The 21,489-nt window shown below is 36.9% G+C and overlaps 2 protein-coding genes across 2 annotated transcripts; one reads left to right on the forward strand and one right to left on the reverse strand.

Moving 5' to 3' along the window:
• Positions 1-11,704: 11,704 nt before the first annotated feature.
• On the forward strand, positions 11,705-15,047 carry LOC114172444. The gene is made up of 9 exons (XM_028056922.1): positions 11,705-11,810; positions 12,000-12,062; positions 12,167-12,402; positions 12,746-12,850; positions 12,954-13,044; positions 13,172-13,377; positions 14,130-14,267; positions 14,582-14,929; positions 14,982-15,047. The coding sequence occupies exons 1-9, from the start codon at positions 11,705-11,707 to the stop codon at positions 15,045-15,047; spliced, it is 1,359 nt and encodes a 452-aa protein (XP_027912723.1).
• A 2,821-nt stretch (positions 15,048-17,868) lies between these two features.
• LOC114172438 lies at positions 17,869-19,002 on the reverse strand. The gene has a single exon (XM_028056917.1). It carries the CDS (start codon positions 19,000-19,002, stop codon positions 17,869-17,871), a length of 1,134 nt encoding a protein of 377 aa, XP_027912718.1.
• Positions 19,003-21,489: the final 2,487 nt, after the last annotated feature.

Below are 21,489 nucleotides of genomic sequence, written 5' to 3' on the forward strand. Positions count from 1 at the left end.
AAACGAATTCCAAACGTAAAACCCTCAATGGGTGCTGTCAAATATGCATAAAAACGGTAAAAATGAGCCAAAAACGTGAAAAACCGCAAGGGGGACGTCCATGGAAGCTTGGAGAACGAAAATGGAGGTTTTGAAGAGAGGTTGAAGATGAATGAGCGGCTGCCTTCTTCTCATGCAGACCTAATTCGTGGTCATATCACCCATGCCACTCAGAATTACAAAACTGCCATTATAAGCCGCAGAATTACAAAAATGCCACTATGGGCCTCAAATGTTGACCCATTGACTTTGCTGACGTGGAAATGACATGGAAATGATGTGGCAATGATGTGGAAAGTTTCTTCAACTAAATATTAATGTCCAAGCTCCAAAATTGCTTCACCCAAATACCTAAAAATAATTAAAAACAAAAATTAGGCCAAATAATGTGAAATTAGTCCAAATTCGGAACAGTGGCCCAATAAAGCCCAACAGATGAAAAACACTCTAATGATGAACAATTAAGCACTAATCAACTGTCTAATGGGTGCACAAAGGCTAGTGGAATAGAAGAAAATAATGACTCATCAGTTGCTTCGCGGGGGTCTGTCTGGTCTGGTTTTTTGCAGGTACCGTGGTGGCTGTCGCATTGGCGCAATCGACATCGATTTCTGTCACGGTGGCCTGCGGTTCTGTTTGGAACGGAGGTGGAGGATTCTCGCAATGTAGGTGTGTTCGCGTCTGGTTTCGCGTCTTCTCCAGGCAGCTTTTTTCGTCGCAGGTGGCTGCGTGGTGGCCGGCGCCGCAGTGATGGGGATTTCGCGTCAGAAAGTGCCCTCGTCGTCGATCTGATTCGCAGTGGTTCTGCAACGCGTGGCTTCGTCAACGTGTGGTGGTTCGTCGTGGCAGCCTGGTTTCGCGAGACATCTGCTGGCTCTGGTTTCGTCGCAGCGGAGGTGGCTCGCAACACCGATCTGGTTGTGTTCGCGTAGGTGGCTCGCGACGGCGGCGATCTGGTTCGGGACGGCGGCTTCGCAAGCGGCAATTTGATTTTCCAGGCCCTTTTTTTGGCCGTCAATGGCTGTGGTTTGCTCTAAAGTGTGCCGGCAGAGATTCCGTTTAGGGGTTAGTTCATGCGCGTGGGAGAAGATAAAAACCTGATAACCAGAGCAAAAGTTATGGTCCTTTGAAGTTTCACTTAAAATCAGTCCAAAATTTTTTTGAATCTCTTAACTCAGACCATACCAATTGCTCTAGCTATTTTTCCTATCAAGTTCAACGTCTTAGAAGTGGGGAAAAAAATTTCAAGTTAAAACAAGCTCCGTAGCTACCAAAACAAAAATCCAGAAGTTAAATGCCAGATTCGGACACTATTCAAACACTATTCACTACTACAAATGACACTATTCATGCGCGCCGCGACACTATTCACTACACTAAACAGAAACACACAGGAATGGAAACAGACACTGAACTTAACACAACATTAACATCACAATGAACATATACCAACTCAACCACACTTGAACTACACACACACCAAAACACAGAACACAAACACACTGAAAATTTTACTTTGAACGAAACGATTGGTCCCCGGCAACGGCGCCAAATTTGATAGAGGCCGTACCCCACCAAATTAAAACATATTAAATGCAGTACATGAAAGTGAACCAAGTCGTCTCCCAACGACCAATATTTTCATTCAAAGCCAATTTTCCAGATGAACACAACAATAAAACACAGGGGGGAGGGGGGTTGGCAGACAGATTCAGAATGCTAATCAATAGATTAATTTAAATGCTACAGTGACTAAAACCGTATTGACATCCCTGATTCAAACGCAATTTCACTTATCATAGGCCACCAAATTAACACCAACCCTGCCTTGTCTCAATCCACTAGATAATAATTCACTAAGCGAAAATTACAATCTAGCTTCATTATGCAATTAAGCAATGCACACATCCTTAAATTCGTGACAGCCAAGCTACATACATTAAGCATGAACGTATCTTAAACAAAACACATGCAATTACTCTGTAAATTAAGCATTGACAGATTCACCACATGCATTCCACGAATTCAGAACAAAAACATGGCAGATTTCACAAAACAAGCACAACCTCAAAGCTTCATTGCATTTTTCATCAAGGAGTCAATACACGAATTTAGCTAGACATGGAAATGAGTAATTAAACACTTCAAAACTGAAATCACAAAAATCAGAACCAAGAACCAAGAACCCTTCAAATCTGAAAACGCAATTTAAGAGCAAAAATTGAGATTTCAAAGCTTAAATGGAATGCAAAACAGTGTTATCATATATAAATGCGAAAACCCCATGAATGGGTATTGTTCCAAGTCAATAAAATCCACAAACCGAACTGCCCAACCAAGAAAACGAATTCCAAACGTAAAACCCTCAATGGGTGCTGTCAAATATGCATAAAAACGGTAAAAATGAGCCAAAAACGTGAAAAACCGCAAGGGGGACGTCCATGGAAGCTTGGAGAACGAAAATGGAGGTTTTGAAGAGAGGTTGAAGATGAATGAGCGGCTGCCTTCTTCTCATGCAGACCTAATTCGTGGTCATATCACCCATGCCACTCAGAATTACAAAACTGCCATTATAAGCCGCAGAATTACAAAAATGCCACTATGGGCCTCAAATGTTGACCCATTGACTTTGCTGACGTGGAAATGACATGGAAATGATGTGGCAATGATGTGGAAAGTTTCTTCAACTAAATATTAATGTCCAAGCTCCAAAATTGCTTCACCCAAATACCTAAAAATAATTAAAAACAAAAATTAGGCCAAATAATGTGAAATTAGTCCAAATTCGGAACAGTGGCCCAATAAAGCCCAACAGATGAAAAACACTCTAATGATGAACAATTAAGCACTAATCAACTGTCTAATGGGTGCACAAAGGCTAGTGGAATAGAAGAAAATAATGACTCATCAGTTGCTTCGCGGGGGTCTGTCTGGTCTGGTTTTTTGCAGGTACCGTGGTGGCTGTCGCATTGGCGCAATCGACATCGATTTCTGTCACGGTGGCCTGCGGTTCTGTTTGGAACGGAGGTGGAGGATTCTCGCAATGTAGGTGTGTTCGCGTCTGGTTTCGCGTCTTCTCCAGGCAGCTTTTTTCGTCGCAGGTGGCTGCGTGGTGGCCGGCGCCGCAGTGATGGGGATTTCGCGTCAGAAAGTGCCCTCGTCGTCGATCTGATTCGCAGTGGTTCTGCAACGCGTGGCTTCGTCAACGTGTGGTGGTTCGTCGTGGCAGCCTGGTTTCGCGAGACATCTGCTGGCTCTGGTTTCGTCGCAGCGGAGGTGGCTCGCAACACCGATCTGGTTGTGTTCGCGTAGGTGGCTCGCGACGGCGGCGATCTGGTTCGGGACGGCGGCTTCGCAAGCGGCAATTTGATTTTCCAGGCCCTTTTTTTGGCCGTCAATGGCTGTGGTTTGCTCTAAAGTGTGCCGGCAGAGATTCCGTTTAGGGGTTAGTTCATGCGCGTGGGAGAAGATAAAAACCTGATAACAGAGCAAAAGTTATGGTCCTTTGAAGTTTCACTTAAAATCAGTCCAAAATTTTTTTGAATCTCTTAACTCAGACCATACCAATTGCTCTAGCTATTTTTCCTATCAAGTTCAACGTCTTAGAAGTGGGGAAAAAAATTTCAAGTTAAAACAAGCTCCGTAGCTACCAAAACAAAAATCCAGAAGTTAAATGCCAGATTCGGACACTATTCAAACACTATTCACTACTACAAATGACACTATTCATGCGCGCCGCGACACTATTCACTACACTAAACAGAAACACACAGGAATGGAAACAGACACTGAACTTAACACAACATTAACATCACAATGAACATATACCAACTCAACCACACTTGAACTACACACACACCAAAACACAGAACACAAACACACTGAAAATTTTACTTTGAACGAAACGATTGGTCCCCGGCAACGGCGCCAAATTTGATAGAGGCCGTACCCCACCAAATTAAAACATATTAAATGCAGTACATGAAAGTGAACCAAGTCGTCTCCCAACGACCAATATTTTCATTCAAAGCCAATTTTCCAGATGAACACAACAATAAAACACAGGGGGGAGGGGGTTGGCAGACAGATTCAGAATGCTAATCAATAGATTAATTTAAATGCTACAGTGACTAAAACCGTATTGACATCCCTGATTCAAACGCAATTTCACTTATCATAGGCCACCAAATTAACACCAACCCTGCCTTGTCTCAATCCACTAGATAATAATTCACTAAGCGAAAATTACAATCTAGCTTCATTATGCAATTAAGCAATGCACACATCCTTAAATTCGTGACAGCCAAGCTACATACATTAAGCATGAACGTATCTTAAACAAAACACATGCAATTACTCTGTAAATTAAGCATTGACAGATTCACCACATGCATTCCACGAATTCAGAACAAAAACATGGCAGATTTCACAAAACAAGCACAACCTCAAAGCTTCATTGCATTTTTCATCAAGGAGTCAATACACGAATTTAGCTAGACATGGAAATGAGTAATTAAACACTTCAAAACTGAAATCACAAAAATCAGAACCAAGAACCAAGAACCCTTCAAATCTGAAAACGCAATTTAAGAGCAAAAATTGAGATTTCAAAGCTTAAATGGAATGCAAAACAGTGTTATCATATATAAATGCGAAAACCCCATGAATGGGTATTGTTCCAAGTCAATAAAATCCACAAACCGAACTGCCCAACCAAGAAAACGAATTCCAAACGTAAAACCCTCAATGGGTGCTGTCAAATATGCATAAAAACGGTAAAAATGAGCCAAAAACGTGAAAAACCGCAAGGGGGACGTCCATGGAAGCTTGGAGAACGAAAATGGAGGTTTTGAAGAGAGGTTGAAGATGAATGAGCGGCTGCCTTCTTCTCATGCAGACCTAATTCGTGGTCATATCACCCATGCCACTCAGAATTACAAAACTGCCATTATAAGCCGCAGAATTACAAAAATGCCACTATGGGCCTCAAATGTTGACCCATTGACTTTGCTGACGTGGAAATGACATGGAAATGATGTGGCAATGATGTGGAAAGTTTCTTCAACTAAATATTAATGTCCAAGCTCCAAAATTGCTTCACCCAAATACCTAAAAATAATTAAAAACAAAAATTAGGCCAAATAATGTGAAATTAGTCCAAATTCGGAACAGTGGCCCAATAAAGCCCAACAGATGAAAAACACTCTAATGATGAACAATTAAGCACTAATCAACTGTCTAATGGGTGCACAAAGGCTAGTGGAATAGAAGAAAATAATGACTCATCAGTTGCTTCGCGGGGGTCTGTCTGGTCTGGTTTTTTGCAGGTACCGTGGTGGCTGTCGCATTGGCGCAATCGACATCGATTTCTGTCACGGTGGCCTGCGGTTCTGTTTGGAACGGAGGTGGAGGATTCTCGCAATGTAGGTGTGTTCGCGTCTGGTTTCGCGTCTTCTCCAGGCAGCTTTTTTCGTCGCAGGTGGCTGCGTGGTGGCCGGCGCCGCAGTGATGGGGATTTCGCGTCAGAAAGTGCCCTCGTCGTCGATCTGATTCGCAGTGGTTCTGCAACGCGTGGCTTCGTCAACGTGTGGTGGTTCGTCGTGGCAGCCTGGTTTCGCGAGACATCTGCTGGCTCTGGTTTCGTCGCAGCGGAGGTGGCTCGCAACACCGATCTGGTTGTGTTCGCGTAGGTGGCTCGCGACGGCGGCGATCTGGTTCGGGACGGCGGCTTCGCAAGCGGCAATTTGATTTTCCAGGCCCTTTTTTTGGCCGTCAATGGCTGTGGTTTGCTCTAAAGTGTGCCGGCAGAGATTCCGTTTAGGGGTTAGTTCATGCGCGTGGGAGAAGATAAAAACCTGATAACCAGAGCAAAAGTTATGGTCCTTTGAAGTTTCACTTAAAATCAGTCCAAAATTTTTTTGAATCTCTTAACTCAGACCATACCAATTGCTCTAGCTATTTTTCCTATCAAGTTCAACGTCTTAGAAGTGGGGAAAAAAATTTCAAGTTAAAACAAGCTCCGTAGCTACCAAAACAAAAATCCAGAAGTTAAATGCCAGATTCGGACACTATTCAAACACTATTCACTACTACAAATGACACTATTCATGCGCGCCGCGACACTATTCACTACACTAAACAGAAACACACAGGAATGGAAACAGACACTGAACTTAACACAACATTAACATCACAATGAACATATACCAACTCAACCACACTTGAACTACACACACACCAAAACACAGAACACAAACACACTGAAAATTTTACTTTGAACGAAACGATTGGTCCCCGGCAACGGCGCCAAATTTGATAGAGGCCGTACCCCACCAAATTAAAACATATTAAATGCAGTACATGAAAGTGAACCAAGTCGTCTCCCAACGACCAATATTTTCATTCAAAGCCAATTTTCCAGATGAACACAACAATAAAACACAGGGGGAGGGGGGTTGGCAGACAGATTCAGAATGCTAATCAATAGATTAATTTAAATGCTACAGTGACTAAAACCGTATTGACATCCCTGATTCAAACGCAATTTCACTTATCATAGGCCACCAAATTAACACCAACCCTGCCTTGTCTCAATCCACTAGATAATAATTCACTAAGCGAAAATTACAATCTAGCTTCATTATGCAATTAAGCAATGCACACATCCTTAAATTCGTGACAGCCAAGCTACATACATTAAGCATGAACGTATCTTAAACAAAACACATGCAATTACTCTGTAAATTAAGCATTGACAGATTCACCACATGCATTCCACGAATTCAGAACAAAAACATGGCAGATTTCACAAAACAAGCACAACCTCAAAGCTTCATTGCATTTTTCATCAAGGAGTCAATACACGAATTTAGCTAGACATGGAAATGAGTAATTAAACACTTCAAAACTGAAATCACAAAAATCAGAACCAAGAACCAAGAACCAAGAACCCTTCAAATCTGAAAACGCAATTTAAGAGCAAAAATTGAGATTTCAAAGCTTAAATGGAATGCAAAACAGTGTTATCATATATAAATGCGAAAACCCCATGAATGGGTATTGTTCCAAGTCAATAAAATCCACAAACCGAACTGCCCAACCAAGAAAACGAATTCCAAACGTAAAACCCTCAATGGGTGCTGTCAAATATGCATAAAAACGGTAAAAATGAGCCAAAAACGTGAAAAACCGCAAGGGGGACGTCCATGGAAGCTTGGAGAACGAAAATGGAGGTTTTGAAGAGAGGTTGAAGATGAATGAGCGGCTGCCTTCTTCTCATGCAGACCTAATTCGTGGTCATATCACCCATGCCACTCAGAATTACAAAACTGCCATTATAAGCCGCAGAATTACAAAAATGCCACTATGGGCCTCAAATGTTGACCCATTGACTTTGCTGACGTGGAAATGACATGGAAATGATGTGGCAATGATGTGGAAAGTTTCTTCAACTAAATATTAATGTCCAAGCTCCAAAATTGCTTCACCCAAATACCTAAAAATAATTAAAAACAAAAATTAGGCCAAATAATGTGAAATTAGTCCAAATTCGGAACAGTGGCCCAATAAAGCCCAACAGATGAAAAACACTCTAATGATGAACAATTAAGCACTAATCAACTGCCTAATGGGTGCACAAAGGCTAGTGGAATAGAAGAAAATAATGACTCATCAGTTGCTTCGCGGGGTCTGTCTGGTCTGGTTTTTTGCAGGTACCGTGGTGGCTGTCGCATTGGCGCAATCGACATCGATTTCTGTCACGGTGGCCTGCGGTTCTGTTTGGAACGGAGGTGGAGGATTCTCGCAATGTAGGTGTGTTCGCGTCTGGTTTCGCGTCTTCTCCAGGCAGCTTTTTTCGTCGCAGGTGGCTGCGTGGTGGCCGGCGCCGCAGTGATGGGGATTTCGCGTCAGAAAGTGCCCTCGTCGTCGATCTGATTCGCAGTGGTTCTGCAACGCGTGGCTTCGTCAACGTGTGGTGGTTGTCGTGGCAGCCTGTTTCGCGAGACATTTGCTGGCTCTGGTTTCGTCGCAGCGGAGGTGGCTCGCAACACCGATCTGGTTGTGTTCGCGTAGGTGGCTCGCGACGGCGGCGATCTGGTTCGGGACGGCGGCTTCGCAAGCGGCAATTTGATTTTCCAGGCCCTTTTTTTGGCCGTCAATGGCTGTGGTTTGCTCAAAGTGTGCCGGCAGAGATTCTGTTTAGGGGTTAGTTCATGCGCGTGGGAGAAGATAAAAACCTGATAAAATTTTGTATTAAAATAATACCTATAATATTAGTTTCAGTATAAATAAATATCAATGTTTTGGTAGTTTAATATTTTTGTGAGTAAATTAAATCAAGAAGTTAACAAATATTCAAGTTAATACTTTTTGCAGTTAATGATCATAGTTAGTGAAAAATGTTAAACATCAGTGTTATGTATATCATGCGAATATGGTTGTTCCAAAAGAAAATTAATATTGGCCAGATTACATACATGATGGTAAAATGGATAATTAGAAGGTTTGTTTGGTGATGATAAATCAATCCAAAGATGAATAAGATGGGTTGTTTGACATACTTCATTATCATGTTTAGTCGTTACACAAATATTCTAGTAGTTAATATTATTATATTGTTGTCCAAAGAATATGATGATGCATTAGATGTCTGAGATGTGTTAAACCATTATTTAAATATATTATAATTATTATTTTATGATGTGACATGGTGTTTACTTTTTAATAATATTGCTTATTAGGAGTATCACTTTTGTTTATGTTTTATGTTTAAGTTGTGTATGCCTACATTGTATTATGCTTCATAAACTAGCATGTTGTCTCCTAAATATTAAGCTTCCAAGTTATGCAAGGATCAAATGTTGGATTGATAGAAGACCAAGGAACAAACAACAAAACCCTAAGTTCAGCTCTGCACCTAGAGCTAAGCAACATTCGGGTTTGGCTGGATTCAGCCCAACCGGATTAATCGAGGATTGGGTAATTTCGGACATCACACAAACGTAAGCCAGCCCACACTTCACCGGAAGAAGACAACACCTTTGTGTGATAGGAAAGCGCAACACCTTCCAATGAGCACGAGGAATGAGCAAATTCTGAAGAAAAGAGGGAAGTTGTAGATAAAAGGTGAAGAGGTCGGGGGAAGAGAATATTATTTTTTTATTCTTAAAGACATCATTTGTCCCAAGTTTCGTTTCTCTTTCTTCGATTTGGTCATATTTTTATGAAGGACAATGATATTTTGACAATTTTCTCTTATAATCTGATGTGACTTTTTTATGTGTTAAAATATCATTTTATTTTTTTAAGTTAAAAAAATATTAATTTGTATAAATTATGATCAATTTGATTATATTTTGTGACGACATTTAAATTGTTAACCAAAAGTGAACAACGACAATCATGTGTCATTTCGTGATTTTTTTTATTTTTAAATTTTTTAAAAAATTTTAAAAAATTGTTCACATCCAAGTCAACATTATGACACATGGCAGTGTCATATGTCAAGCAAGTGTCATTACCACATACAAAGTCAGTATTATTGTCACATATTTTATATTTAATTCATACAAATTTTCGTTAATTTTATTCAAACAAATTGAATTGAATTGTCTTTTATTCTAACAAACTAAACTGAATTTAGTGAACCGAACAACGATATGAACCAACTGTTATGAACCAAACATTTTTTCTAATTACACTTTTGAACCAAACTATATTAATTTTAATTTGGACTATACTATTTTAACCGAATTGTACTATATCAATATTGTTCATAAAGTGTTTTTAAAAATGATAATATTAATTTCAATTCACTGTCGTGCTAAATTTAATGTATAGTCAAAGTGATTAACAATACGAAGCAAAACTATTACATTTTATAAATTGTTTTCTACTTTTAATTTGTTTCATGTTTTCAAAGATTCGTATGAAAGTCAATTTCTCGAAGGAATTGGCTCAAAATAACAAATCCAACCAGCAAAGTATATGTTCAAATGAATCGAGAACAAAAAGCTATACACAAAAAACAAAAACAAGAATAGTTATTTTCACCATCATATAAAATAAAAATCATATTAAAACGAGATAATAATTTTGTAAATTAAAAGGAAAAAAGAAAATATAATAGAAAAATACAGGTAAATATAGATTTAAGTTATATAAAATAAATATTAAATATGTTTGTACACCTAACACAATTTTTTGCATGATCAAGGTTCTAGTTAGAAGCTTTAACCTTTATTTATTTATTAATATATATATATATATATATATATATATATATATATATATATATATATATATATATCCAATTCAATTTTAACCATTTTTTCTAATATATAATATTATAAATAATCCATAGTTCAATATAAGTTGATACATTATATCAAGTTTTAATTTGTAATTTAATAACTTATAATATTTTTGTTGATATTGATATTTATTACATATTTTTTGTATCATACATATTAATATGTATGATAAGAAAATATACAATAAAAATTAACATCAACAAAAATATTATAAATTATTAAATCTTGAAGTCTACCAAAATAATAGTGCAAAAATATGAGCACTTAAGTTTTGTAGGAACATGTCTAAAACTAAATCTTAGAAGTACAAGATAGAGATTGTCCATCATCAAGCAACTTCCCATCATTAAATTTTTCTTTTTTCTTTCACCATGATATTTCCATCAACCAATGGAGAGTTTAAAATAGAAATTGAATCATCCAATCAACCATTAGGCTCCCTTCAATTGAAGTCAAAGTATACTAATAAAGATTGATAAGGAGTAAAAGATGCAAAGAGAACATTGTCCTTTAAAAGTTTCTTAAAAAACAAATTTAATTGAAAAGTATCACAACATTAAAATCGAAAATATTTTATTGCTTACAAAAGAGCAACAATACGTAACTATTTTATATGATTTCATCGACAAAAGCAAATGATTTTAAGCAAAGAAACAATTATATACATTCGTTTAAAAATTCAAAAGAGGAAATACCGACTAAAAGTATAAAACTCCTATCTATACATTCGTTTAAAAAATAAGAAAAGAAAATTAGAGTTGACTCAAAATGAAAAAAGTTGAATATAAAGCATCTATACTAAACAAACAAGTAAAACCTATATTACATAAATTATCTTTTAATTTATTTATTCATTTTATTTATACTTATCACAAGTTAATGCATTTTCATAAAAAAAATAAAATAAAGAGAAAAATGGTCAGTTTTTGAACCAGAATAACCCTGTCCTAATATATAATTTTTTCTACCTCGAACATAATTATTTCTCATAAAATATACCTAAAATTTACCAAAAGATACCATTTAACTAAATAAGTTAAACCAGACACGAATTAATTCATTTATCTAAAACTTTAAATTAAGTCAATAAGATAAAAATCACTTCAAATATTTTCTGTCGGAGCAAGAAGAAAAAAACATTTGTAACAGAAAAAAAGAAGTATGTATGTGCTCCGAAACATTATGAGAGTGCTCGAATTGGGCCGCACGAATATGACGGGTCGGTGTCGGGCGCCCATTCTAAAACCCTCGCTCTTCGCACACACTGCTCTTCGCTTTTGTCTTCCTTCTCCTAAAACCCTCACCTCTGCACTCCATAGTTAGGGCTTTTCATTCTCCTCATCACTTCTTCAATGGCCACTCTTCTTCTCAGACACTCCTCTTCCACTTCTCGCCGCCTCTTCCCCTTAGCCTCTCAAATCCACTCTTCCGTATCTCGTTCTCCTCTCTCTACTCCCAGTGACTCCACCTCCACCTCCTTCTATTCTTTCAATTCCAATCCATGGTGGAGATCCATGGCAACTTTCACCAGAACGTAACACTCTCGCTTTCTCTTTTTCGTCGCAAAATTTAAAATATACAAGTAACAGTAATCGTTATTAGTATGTCTTTTACTTGTTTTGTTCATCTTATTGTTTGACTTTGCAGGAAGCCTCACGTTAATGTCGGAACTATTGGACACGTGGACATTGGAAGACCACGCTAACTGCGGTAATCACCAAGGTCTTGATTCACTCTTTGTTTAAATGTGTGTTGAGGTGGATGTTTTGGTGTTTATTACTCAATTAGGTTTGATCAGGTGCTTGCGGATGAAGGGAAGGCTAAGGCTGTGGCCTTTGATGAAATTGACAAGGCTATTGAAGAGAAGAAGAGAGGAATCACCATTGCAACGTATGGAATCGCACTCTTTTGGTCTTGCAATCGATTGTGTTGTTTTCTGTTGATATGTATGCTTGCTCTATATTTCGGTTTTCAGGCTCATGTGGAGTATGAGACTGCAAAACGACATTATGCGCATGTGGACTGCCCTGGACACACGGATTATGTTAAAGTAAGCTTTCGAATTTGGTTTAGTTTCTCTAAGAATGTTTTTTTTTATTGGAGTTATCAATTGCCTAATGGAAGCTGGGTGGCTAAGTTGTGGCGAACAAATTTAAGCAATTTTACCTTGTATAATAGTTAATTGTGGAATTTAGCATATTTTGGTGCTTGTGTAGCCTGACCTTCTTTTCAAAATGAGATGGAAAATTTATGCTAGGAATTTGGAAGTAGATTAGTTTGTAACAAAATATATTTTATAGGTATTGATTACACTGTATATTGGCAACAGCTGCATTTGTTAGATTCCTATTTTGTTCACTGTATGATTTATAATTGTCTGTTTTTTTTTTCAGAATATGATTACGGGAGCTGCCCAGATGGATGGTGGTATACTTGTTGTATCTGCACCTGATGGACCAATGCCTCAAACCAAGGAGCACATTCTTCTTGCTCGCCAAGTAGGTATTCTACTGATGTGGTTTGTATATATATACCTAGAACGTCTACACCTTTCTCCTTACTTCTAGATTGACATATTTTATCTTTAAATGTATTATGCAGGTTGGTGTGCCATCTCTTGTTTGCTTTCTAAATAAAGTTGATGCTGTTGATGATCCAGAGTTGTTAGAGCTTGTAGAAATGGAGTTACGTGGTAGGGTGTTTCTCTAAGGCTTCTCTTCTCTTGTCCATGCTCAGAAAATGAATAAACCTGCTTAAGTTTCTGTAATCTTTGTGTTTGCTAAAATGTGTTTGTGTTTTTATGATAATGTTTTTTGCAGAGCTACTGAGCTTCTACAAGTTCCCTGGGGATGAAATCCCGATCATTAGAGGTTCAGCGTTGTCTGCTTTACAGGGTACAAATGACGAGATTGGAAGACAGGCCATTCTAAAATTAATGGATGCTGTAGATGCATACATTCCTGACCCTGTTCGCCAACTTGACAAGCCCTTCCTAATGCCAATTGAAGATGTGTTCTCAATTCAGGTAAAAGGACCTGAACTTTATTTTTTGGGTTAATTTTTGAAGAAAGCAGATTCATTGAAGTAAAGATGGCCTCAGTTATAAAATTGTTACAATTTGTAATGTAAGTCTTGTGTTTTTATCATGTTCTATCACTTTCCATCTGCTCCAGTATAAACACCGTTTAGGTAACGACACTGTTTAAGAAGTACTATTTATTACTATTCTGTTTACGTTAAAATTGCTTTAAATTCCTTATATGCTCCTTCAGTTCACTCAAACTACAGCAATTATTGATGTGCTTAACATCATAAGCAGATGGGATTATGAACACTGGAGCATATGTGGAATAGATGTTTATAATACCGGTCATCTTTGTAACTGTGGTCACTTTAACAAATTCTTTCTTGTTCTTCTAAATCTCTAGTTAGGTGAAGGATAAAATTTCAAAATCTTAAATTTCAAATTCTTAATTCGGTCTAGGGTTTTTGAAGAATAAAAAAGGAAAGGAGGTAGCATTTGTTACGGCCTTGCTCTTTGTAATGATATGACGCAGTGGTAATTTAAATCTTAACATAGTGCTTTAAAAACTGTTGTCTCATATAATTGTTTTTTTTTTCCTTAAAGAGAATATCAAAATTTCTATTTTCAACACTTAGTTCTCTCAAAATCTGCATTTGTTTCATTACATATATTGGATTGTATGGACATAAATAAATATGGGGGCAATGGTTTCCATCATTTCAGCTGCTTTATATTTTTCATTTGTGATGAAGGGACGTGGAACAGTTGCCACTGGCCGTGTTGAACAAGGCGTCATTAAAGTCGGTGAAGAAGTAGAGGTGTTGGGTCTAATGCAGGTATGTATGTTCATTGAGTCATTTCCTATATATAGCTGCCCTCTGATCCTTCCTGTTAATAAACTGATATTAATTATTCTTTCAATAAAAACACTACAGATTAATCAGAAACCTTTCATTAAAGACAAAACATCAATGTATATTAATTTCTTACAAACAAACAATAAACCAGTCGAAATTATTCCCCCCAAATAAACATTTCACATTTACTGTGCTTGAAATAGAAAAAAATGTAAAGTATAATAATGCTTGCATGGCTTAGGATCTTATTTTCATGCAGTATATATAACAGAATATTGGATGGACCCACATGTCAAATCACTCTCTTTGAGGTTCCCTGGTTTATCAATGGTCACCGTCTGTTGAAGGAACCATGCTTCCTCATGCTTGATGTACTTCTCAACTTCTTCTTCGAACTCTTGATAAAATTCGAAAACTGGTCGTTTAGGTTATCCCTAGCATTAGCCTCGTCATCATCTCGTAGTGGTACAGGTGTAACGTTGCTCTGCTCCCGACCGATGTGGGACACGGTTCTAAGTTTACCCTTGGCACGTCGAATGAAACTGTTGAAAGTTTCATCGTTATCAAGTGAGGTGTTATCTGAGTTCGCCGCACGACCATGTTGTCCCTTCCAAGCGCGTGTGGTCTCTACTGCTGGATTAGCAGCACGCCACCTCATCCTTGGATCATATCCAGCTTCACTTGAAGCAACTCTTGTTGCCTTTCCATGAACCTTTGAACATGATGAGTTCCTGTTCCATGATGCAGGTTGGTTTGAAAAGTGTTCGATGCAAGGTATATGGTTTCTCGACAAACTTGGTTAAGCTCAAATGATTATAAGTTGAGTTGGTGTAACTTGTTTTATAGTGTGTTATGAGGGTGTAAATGGAAGATTATGAACTAAAATAAGAAAGAAATAGTGACATGTTTTGAATAGGTATGTGTATGAGGACTAATTGTTTTTCGTAGGAGCTATCCAGTTAAGATTCTGAACAGCGATTAAGAAGAGCTTTTTCTAATTTTCCACGGAATATAATGGTGTCAAACTCCAAAACAACCAAGTACTGATGTATATACAGTAACATTGAACCATGGCCAAAGTTGACGGCTTAGTCCTAATCTTCTCAAGGAAATCAAATAAAAGGAAGAGATTTTCTTTAAGTACTTGATAATTCTATGGTTAGTATTGTATACTGCTGTTTTAATTATCTGTTATTATCATAATAAAAAGCAAAAAAAATAAACATAAACATTTATCTCTTTCATCAAAAATCAGTATCTTCCTCTCCCACCCTCACAAACATGAGAGTTTTCCATGGAGCAGCTAGATGGTATCAGATTCCAAGAGGACCCTTCTTCAGAATTGGCGAAATAAACAAAAGTTTCAGTTGCAGCTTGCAAGAATCACGTCATTCCCATATATATAAGATGCTTATGTGGTTATGGGTAATTATTATTCGTGTGTCTTTATGTGGAAATTAAACAACTCATCGCACTTGTTGAATTTTAAATTACGATCAGAGAGCCAGAATGTAAGTGGTTCCTACCATACCAAACATTAAAACGAATATGTTTCTGGAATTTTATTTTTGCATGTTCATGGTGTAGTGTATCAACCGTAGTTAAATTTATCTCAATCTAACGTTGCTGGTTGAGTATTGCTTCCACATTTATCTCAGTTAATAGATAGTTTAACGTTGTCATGTTCTTTCACAAAAGACAGAAAGAGAGGGGGGGAAAGCGAGTCCAAGTCATGCAGCTCGAAAGAAACAAAGTTCTAATTTTCAACTCACGCCAAAGATTTCTTCTTTCTTATACCATTTACTCTTCCCGGTTCCACCGCTGATTTATGTCACTACCACCATCTTTTAGAAAACAAACCATTATGTACCAAACTTGACACTTCTAGAACCAGTTATTTTGACTCAAATTCAAAATACTGGACCAGCTTTTATGATTCCCATAAGTGTTTTTTTAAGGTGGGACGGTTGTTATTAGAGAGAACTTTGACTACACTAAGGTTCGAAACTACTTTATTACACCTAACAATCACATGCAAGAACTTATCTGCTTTTTCATAATGGTAATGGGGTTTTGAATTTACCACCATTAATAAAAGACTTGAAAATTAGTTCACTATGTAACCAAGTAGAGTTAACAATAAACTATACTTTGAAATGGCGTATTTTAGAGACTAGAAGAAAAAAAATTTCTTGCGAATGTTACTGTATTATAGTTAATGGGCTCCCTATATTTAGAGAAGTAATATTTTTTTTGTTTTATTATTATATTAAATTTATAATTTTAGAATTTATAATTAGTTGGTCATTTAATAAATTATTAAAGAATATATTATGTTTAAAGTATTACTTCTCTGAATAATTATTTTATTCATTTGATTTATTATTAAACTGATTTACCGTAAAAATAAAAATATATTTCAACTCTAACCTTTAATATCTAATAAATTATTATTTTAGTTCTTAAATAGTATTATTAGTTTTTTAAATTTAAAATCTTCATACAAATCTCTAAAATGCTCGAATTCTATATTGAATCGATTTAACCCACGGTATGTATTTCTAAAGATTATTTTTAAAATTATTTGATTTTTAAAATAAATAGATAATTATTTCTTTTAATGTGTGTCCTTATACACATATGTTGTCTCTTGTAATATTTATCTATTATAATATAACAACCCTGTAGAAGAGTGATACAAAATATCATGAGACGGACCTTCAAAGATAATGCATCAGAATTAATATACAAAATATGAACTCTTCTTTGATTGTTTTCAGGTTTAGCTGTTGAGTCAGGAAATCATAAGACGGGGCTGGAGGGCCACTGCAAGGTGAAAAGATGAAACTGTCACAGCAAAGAATGGTCCATCTTGTAAGGGAAAGAGATTGTAAGAAGATTTGTTGCAGCTGCAGTTGAAGGGATTATATTTTGGCATTTTTTAGCTTAGTTCAAATACTACCAAATATATTCCAGTGATAAACAAGTGAAAGCAGTGATGCATACCTTTAGTCCCTCATTGAAAAGCCATTAAAAAAAAGCAGTCTTAAACGTTGACAATAAAGCAGCATAATAATGTCTCAATGGTTTCAACTTTCAAGTACCACCTAAGATTTACTAATGCAACCCACGTTCTTCTTGATTTTTTCTCTCTTAATAGTAGAAGGTGGAAGGGAGTAAAAGGAAACTCGATATCAATCCTACTTACGCACATACAAATTTGACTAATCAAATTAACTTACATAATTCACAACATAGAAACAGTCTAATTAATGCTCAGCGATTTAAAAGCTAAACAAGGGTGCTGGAAGATGAATACAGGCTAATTTTACAATTCAACATTGGAGCATATCCCAGTTGGGGAACAAGTCAACAAGATCAAGAAAAGTATACTCTGCATACCTCTTTAAAGGAGCAGTCAAAGTGGATTGCTTATTTTCGTGTGGATCTTCCAAGGTTCTTATGACCACCAAATTACCATGGGAAAGAAAGATGCATAATCAATAAACAGATACAATAAACGAGCCATCTTCATTACTACAATGAGACATTCCATGGTTATGCACAACACTATCTAAATAATTTCAGTATTAGAACCCTGTGGAAGAGTGAAAAAACAGAATTGAAGGTATGGTTATGCCTCCAGATAATGACCCTTGTATGCTACTAATAACTCCTCTGCATTTTCTCTGAACTGTGATATATACTTGTCCAAGAACATCTCCTCAGACAAGCACAACACATGAATATAACTGGGGACTTTCTTGCAGAGATTTTTTGATTTCAACAGTTGGAAGACTTTATATTGAGGAAGCACGCGATCCTCCATGCTGTACATTAAAATCTTAGGCTGGTGAATAAGGACTGACTTGGGCAGCATAACTGTATGCAAGAAGAATTTCATTCCAACTTTCAACTTCTTCTCTGATGTTCTAAACAAAGTCGGGGTTCTCTTGAACATTTGCAGGCCCTCATCCTTCAAAAAACCAAAACAATTAATTAGTTTCAACTTTCTCTCAAATGTTTTATCGCTCAAACAACTTAATGTATGAATTGCATGGACAAGCATTCTTGAATTTTCACGGAAACCCAAGTTTACAGCTCGAGAAACATTGTTTTCAATAGTAGACCGCTGTGCAACGAAAAGCCTTGGATGAAGTTTGAGTAGCAATGAAAGATGAGTTCCAAGAATGCCACAACTCTCCAAAAAGACGACATTCTCCATAATTCTTTTGTACTTTGGGAGTATCCAGCCACATCTGTGCAAAACAAGAATAAAATCTTTCTGGTCGTAGACAATTTTCCTAATAGCTTCAACTGAGGGGACCAATGTTTTCTTCAAGCTATGAGTCAAAATGGAGGGATTCTTTGAAATGAAGCTGCATAACTCGTAACCCTGGAATCCAGACATCTGAAAGAGCTGAATTTTGGGTCTCAAGATTTTCTCAACGTTTGTAAACAGTATCTGGGGTCTTTGACGAATCAGGGAGAGAATCTGGCTTTGGGAAAAGCCTATTTGTTTGAAGAAAGTGAGCACTAATAAGGGGTTTTGAGGGAATCTGCACCCTGAAACACGTTTGGAGACATAAAGGGATTGGGTTCTGGAGAACTGCAAGTCGGAATTCAGGTAATCAATTATTGAAGTGGTTTCGTTGAAGTGTAGGCAACGGCTTTTGGTTGAGAAAGATAGGAAGAATGTTATAGACTGATAAGAGAATTGATTGAAAAGAGAAGATGAAACAGCATGGTGTGACTTGAGAGACTGCATTAGTTCTGTGATCGTAGATGAATGAATGCTTTGTTTAGAATCAACCAAAAAACAACGTATTTTTTAGGTTGTCTATTTCGAATTTGAAGTAACCAAACGTTGGCAGCCCTAATCAAGATAATCCCCAAATCTGATTCTCAAGGGTTTCGAAGAACCCTAAATCCCCAATTTCTTTAACCTTTCGTCTCTCGCTTGGATTTCAAACCCTTCTTCTTCATTGAGCACGGCCAAATCACGATGAAGAAGACTGAACCCTTTCTTGAAGTTGCGTTCTCGTCGACGGTGGGTTGCTTCGCGGGGGTCTATCTGGTCTGGTTTTTTGCAGGTACCGTGGTGGCTGTCGCATTGGCGCAATCGACATCGATTTCTGTCACGGTGGCCCGCGGTTCTGCTTGGAACGGAGGTGGAGGATTCTCACAATGTAGGTGTGTTCGTGTCTTCTCCGGGCAGCTTTTTTCGTCGCAGGTGGCTGCGTGGTGGCCGGCGCCGCAGTGATGGGGATTTCGCGTCAGAAAGTGCCCTCGTCGTCGATCTGATTTGCAGTGGTTCTGCAACGCGTGGCTTCGTCATCGTGTGGTGGTTCATCGTGGCAGCCTGGTTTCGCGAGACATCTGCTGGCTCTGGTTTCGTCGCAGCGGAGGTGTCTCGCAACACCGATCTGGTTGTGTTCGCGTAGGTGGCTCGCGACGGCGGCAATCTGGTTCGGGACGGCGGCTTCGCAAGCGGCAATTTGATTTTCCAGGCCCTTTTTTTAGCCATCAATGGCTGTGGTTTTCTCTGAAGTGTGCCGACAGAGATTCCGTTTAGGGGTTAGTTCATGCGCGTGGGAGAAGATAAAAACCTGATAAAATTTTTGTATTAAAATAAATACCTATAAATATTTAGTTTCAGTATAAATAAAATATTCAATGTTTTGGTAGTTTAATATTTTTTGTGAGTAAATTAAATCAAGAAGTTAACAAAATATTCAAGTTTAATACTTTTTGCAGTTAATGATCATAGTTAGTGAAAAATGTTAAACATCAGTGTTTATGTATATCATGCGAATATTGGTTGTTCCAAAAGAAAATTAATATTTGGCCAGATTACATACATGTGATGGTAAAATGTGATAATTAGAAGGTTTTGTTTTGGTTGATGATAAATCAATCCAAAGATGAATAAGATGGGTTTGTTGTTTGACATACTTCATTATCAATGTTTAGTCGTTACAACAAAATATTCTTAGTAGTTAATATTATTTATATTGTTGTCCAAAGAATATTGATGATGCATTAGATGTCTTGAGATGTGTTAAACCATTATTTAAATATATTTATAATTATTTATTTTTATGATGTGACATGGGTGTTTTACTTTTTTAATAATATTTGCTTTATTAGGAGTTAGTCACTTTTGTGGTTTATGTTTTATGTTTAAGTTTGTGTATGCCTACATTGTATTTATGCTTTCATAAACTAGCATGTTTGTCTCCTAAATTATTAAGCTTTCCAAGTTTATGCAAGGATCAAATGTGTTGGATTGATAGAAGACCAAGGAACAAACAACAAAACCCTAAGTTCAGCTCTGCACCTAGAGCTAAGCAACATTCGGGTTTGGCTGGATTCAGCCCAACCGGATTAATCGAGGATATGGGTAATTTAGGACATCACACAAACGTAAGCCAGCCCACACTTCACCGGAAGAAGACAACACCTTTGTGTGATAGGAAAGCGCAACACCTTCCAACGAGCACGAGGAATGAGCAAATTCTGAAGAAAAGAGGGAAGTTGTAGATAAAAGGTGAAGAGGTCGGGGGAAAAGAATATTATTTTTTTTATTCTTAAAGACATCATTTGTCCCAAGTTTCGTTTCTCTTTCTTCGATTTGGTCATATTTTTATGAAGGACAATGATATTTTGACAATTTTCTCTTATAATCTGATGTGACTTTTTTTATGTGTTAAAATATCATTTTATTTTTTTAGGTTAAAAAAATATTAATTTGTATAAATTATGATCAATTTGATTATTTTTTGTGACGACATTTAAATTGTTAACCAAAAGTGAACAACGACAATCATGTGTCATTTCGTGATTTTTTTTTATTTTTTAAATTTTTTAAAAAATTTTAAAAAATTGTTCACATCCAAGTCAACATTATGACACATGGCAGTGTCATATGTCAAGCAAGTGTCATTACCACATACAAAGTCAGTATTATTGTCACATATTTTATATTTAATTCATACAAATTTTCGTTAATTTTATTCAAACAAATTGAATTGAATTGTCTTTTATTCTAACAAACTAAACTGAATTTAGTGAACCGAACAACGATATGAACCAACTGTTATGAACCAAACATTTTTTCTAATTACACTTTTGAATCAAACTATATTAATTTTAATTTGGACTATACTATTTTAACCGAATTGTACTATATCAATATTGTTCATAAAGTGTTTTTAAAAATGATAATATTAATTTCAATTCACTGTCGTGCTAA

The sequence above is a fragment of the Vigna unguiculata genome, unplaced genomic scaffold (genome assembly GCF_004118075.2).
Source record: "Vigna unguiculata cultivar IT97K-499-35 unplaced genomic scaffold, ASM411807v1 contig_573, whole genome shotgun sequence".
NCBI lineage: Eukaryota > Viridiplantae > Streptophyta > Magnoliopsida > Fabales > Fabaceae > Vigna > Vigna unguiculata.